Source organism: Entamoeba dispar, genomic scaffold (assembly GCF_000209125.1).
Source record: "Entamoeba dispar SAW760 scf_1105229460907 genomic scaffold, whole genome shotgun sequence".
NCBI lineage: Eukaryota > Evosea > Mastigamoebida > Endamoebidae > Entamoeba > Entamoeba dispar.
Window position 1 is genome coordinate 22329 of NW_001854427.1, and position 3173 is coordinate 25501.

Below are 3173 nucleotides of genomic sequence, written 5' to 3' on the forward strand. Positions count from 1 at the left end.
AATCCCAATAATTTCTTTTTGAACTTTTGCTTCTATCCTTTCTTTCAACTCTTTCATTCTTGGTCGAATTTCAGTCCAAATATAAAAGAACTTAGGAAGCCCTTCTTTACCAATAAAAACTACGGGAAAATATCCATCTACTTCCTTAGGTAAAGGGATATCAATCGGTAATGTTGCAAAAGGATTATGACTATCAGAGTAATTACCACAATCACATAGAGTTCTTTTTAATAACATACCAAAGAATAATTCACTAATAACACTTTGATTATTTTGGATATATTTTTCAAAGGCATTACAATTCATTGATATTTCAATTTGGTTTTCTTTTTGAAGATAACCACTATCTGTAATATTATCTTTTATCTTTAAAAAGTTTTCTGAATTTTTTGATAATGTTAATACCATTTCTTGTGATGATCTATGTTTTTGTTCATTTGTCTCTTCTTCTTCAGTGCTCTCTTCAGAATCAACTGTTTCTTGGATTGTGGCAGAACGAACAAGGGGTTTATCTTCCTCTATTTTTATTGTTACAAACTCACTTTTTTTTATTAAGGGAGACCCTTTATGAACTTCTGTCTTTTCATTTGAAATTATTTCTTCTGGAATTTCTAATACTAAAGGTTTTGGTGGTGTTTTTGTTTTAGCAATCTCAGGTACTCCAATTTGGTGTTCAGTCATTTTAATGGGAAGAATAGGCAAATTGTCTTTAGGTAATGAAATAGGAATTCCAGACCGAGTCCCTCTCATTTCCTTATCAAGCTCATCTAATAAAAACAAAAAGAATTCGGATGCATCATTTTGGTTATTTCCTTTAAACATTACATTTTTTTCTCCCATAATTTCTTTAACTCCTCTAGGTGTACAAATAGCATATTCACCACAAAACATTGCTTGGATAAGAGCAATAAGAGCAATATTAATTTTGTTATGGTACTGTGTTTCATTACCAGGTGCAATATCTTTACGTATGAGATTATCTTGAGTTAAACAGAAATTTTGAAATAGTTTAGAATGAGCAAGACTTTGTAAAATACAATTCATATAACACGTATTTCCTAAATTGTATAATCCACACACTCCATTCGGTAATTTTTTTGTTGTTTTTTTGTGATTTTGACGAGTGAAGAGACGATAAATAAAGCTCATTCAAATATTTTCAGTTCTTTTTATGTCTTCTTTTTATTGTTAAGTTTTCTTATTAATTTTCCTTTGACCTCATTATAATTTCAAATAAAATTTATGGCTCTTCAAAAAATCTTCTTATATTATGACAACAAATAAATTACAAAGAACAAACATCCTAATTATCTTAGGGTCATGTTAAACTAAACTACTCACAAAACATCTTGAGAACTAAATTATTTGTATTAGATTCTTTAAAAAGAAATGAGTAGTTATATTATTTTGTTGAATAAATATTGTTATATAAAACGAAAATATTTATATAGAATTAATATTAATTAAATATTTTATAATAAATTAAAATGATTTACTAAAATTATAAATTACTGAAAAACTTCGATTAATGTTTTTTTTTATTGATAATTTTGATTCATTACTTTGGTGTAAAAGTACAACTCTACTATAATATTAATTTTGTAGAAATTGATTATCTTTTTGTTTCATTGTTCTGTTGATGTTAAATATTTTATTTAATTAAAAAAAGTTGTACTTTATAAAATACAAGTTGATAATACAGTAAGTCAAGAAAACTTTATTAACAACTACAAGACATAAATCCTTTCTTAAAAATTTTCCTAAAAAAAGATATATAACAAAAAGACAAAATTATGATAAAACATTATAAACTAAATATTTATTAAAAAAAATTTTTCATTATTAATTTATAAAACATAAAATATATATAACAATATAAAACAAAAAAAAAATTAAAGATAACAAAAACGAAAATAAAGAACTTATAATAAATTTGTTAAGTTGAGTATGGAAGAAGTGTTGTTAGTAAAGAAATTAGCTGAAGACGCCACTATTCCAACAAGAGGGTCAAATTATGCTGCAGGAATTGATTTATATTCTAATACAAATTTCATAATTCAGCCACATGATAGATTTTTAGTTTCAACAGGAATAGCAGTTCAAATTCCACACCAATGTTATGGAAGAATAGCACCTCGATCATCACTAGCACTCAAATATGGAATTGATGTTGGTGGTGGTGTTATTGATGAAGACTATAGAGGGGAAATAAAAGTAATATTGTTTAACCATTCAAATGAAATATTTAATTGTAGAAAAGGTGATAGAATAGCACAACTTATTATTGAAAGAATTTCGTGTTGTAGAATTTCAGAAGTAAAAGAATTAAATGAAACTGATAGAGGGTCAAATGGATTTGGTTCAACAGGTAAATAAATATTTTATTATAATAATTTTTAAAAAAAAAAATGAGATAGAATAAAGAATGTTTAAATTACTGAGTTTCTGTTATATTTTCTTTTACTTCTTCATTAGATTCTGCCTTTTGTTTAATTTCTTCAACAATAATTTTCATTCCAGAATCATAAGCTCTTAAATGTTCTTTAGCAGATAATTGAACATTCTTTTGAACAATATTTCTGAACCTTTTCATTAATTCATCAGCTCTTTGTTTCTTTTCTAATTCAATTTGTTCTTTCTTTCGTTCATCTTCTTCTTTCATTGTCTTTAAACATTCATTAAATTTACTTTCAACTTCTTTAGCCATTTCAGGTTTAATAATATTTGTTGGTTGTGGTCTCCATAATAATCCAGCAAAATTAGTTTTGTATGTTTCAAATTGTAAATTTCCAAAACAATCATATAACATAAATCCATTCTTTGCATGTGGAGAATAAACATATGAACGAACTGCACCAAGGAATAATCCCATTGGATCCCAACAAATATAACTCATATTTTCAATTGGAACTTTTTTATATAATTTCATTCTATCAGTATTATAGAAATATAAATATGGTTCTGATGTATTAATTCCACTTACTACCATAAATTGTCCATTTGGTGAATAAATAAATGATTTAGCTTCGATATTAGGAAGTGATGAAATTAATTTAGTTTCATTACTACTAATATCATAAATATGTAATGTTGGGAATAATGAATCTCCTTTTTTACTATGTTGATATGCCATAATACCAAATTGCATTTTTATTGGATTAACACTCATAAAA

At 25.7% G+C, this 3173-nt stretch overlaps 3 protein-coding genes across 3 annotated transcripts in view, besides 5 other annotated features; 1 reads left to right on the plus strand and 2 right to left on the minus strand.

Moving 5' to 3' along the window:
- EDI_276880 (uncharacterized protein) overlaps positions 1-1149 on the minus strand; it is a gene marked incomplete at both ends in the record, with an annotated part of 1263 nt that extends 114 nt beyond the window's left edge. Inside the window, one exon of the mRNA XM_001733347.1 lies at positions 1-1149. This exon is cut by the window's left edge and continues 114 nt beyond it. Within this exon, the coding sequence (XP_001733399.1) occupies positions 1-1149 (1149 nt within the window).
- A 248-nt stretch (positions 1150-1397) lies between these two features.
- Positions 1398-1511: a sequence feature (AT_rich).
- Positions 1512-1642: 131 nt separating this feature from the next.
- Positions 1643-1668: a sequence feature (AT_rich).
- Positions 1669-1787: 119 nt separating this feature from the next.
- Positions 1788-1849: a sequence feature (AT_rich).
- Positions 1850-1920: a microsatellite.
- Positions 1921-1947: 27 nt separating this feature from the next.
- EDI_276990 (deoxyuridine 5'-triphosphate nucleotidohydrolase, mitochondrial precursor, putative) lies at positions 1948-2376 on the plus strand (the record flags this gene model as incomplete). Its single annotated transcript, XM_001737861.1, has 1 exon — positions 1948-2376. The coding sequence occupies one exon, from the start codon at positions 1948-1950 to the stop codon at positions 2374-2376; it is 429 nt and encodes a 142-aa protein (XP_001737913.1).
- Positions 2370-2410: a sequence feature (AT_rich).
- A 24-nt stretch (positions 2411-2434) lies between these two features.
- EDI_277000 (uncharacterized protein) lies at positions 2435-3169 on the minus strand (the record flags this gene model as incomplete). The annotated part of the gene is made up of 1 exon (XM_001737862.1): positions 2435-3169. One exon carries the CDS (start codon positions 3167-3169, stop codon positions 2435-2437), a length of 735 nt encoding a protein of 244 aa, XP_001737914.1.
- Between the last annotated feature and the right edge of the window lie 4 nt (positions 3170-3173).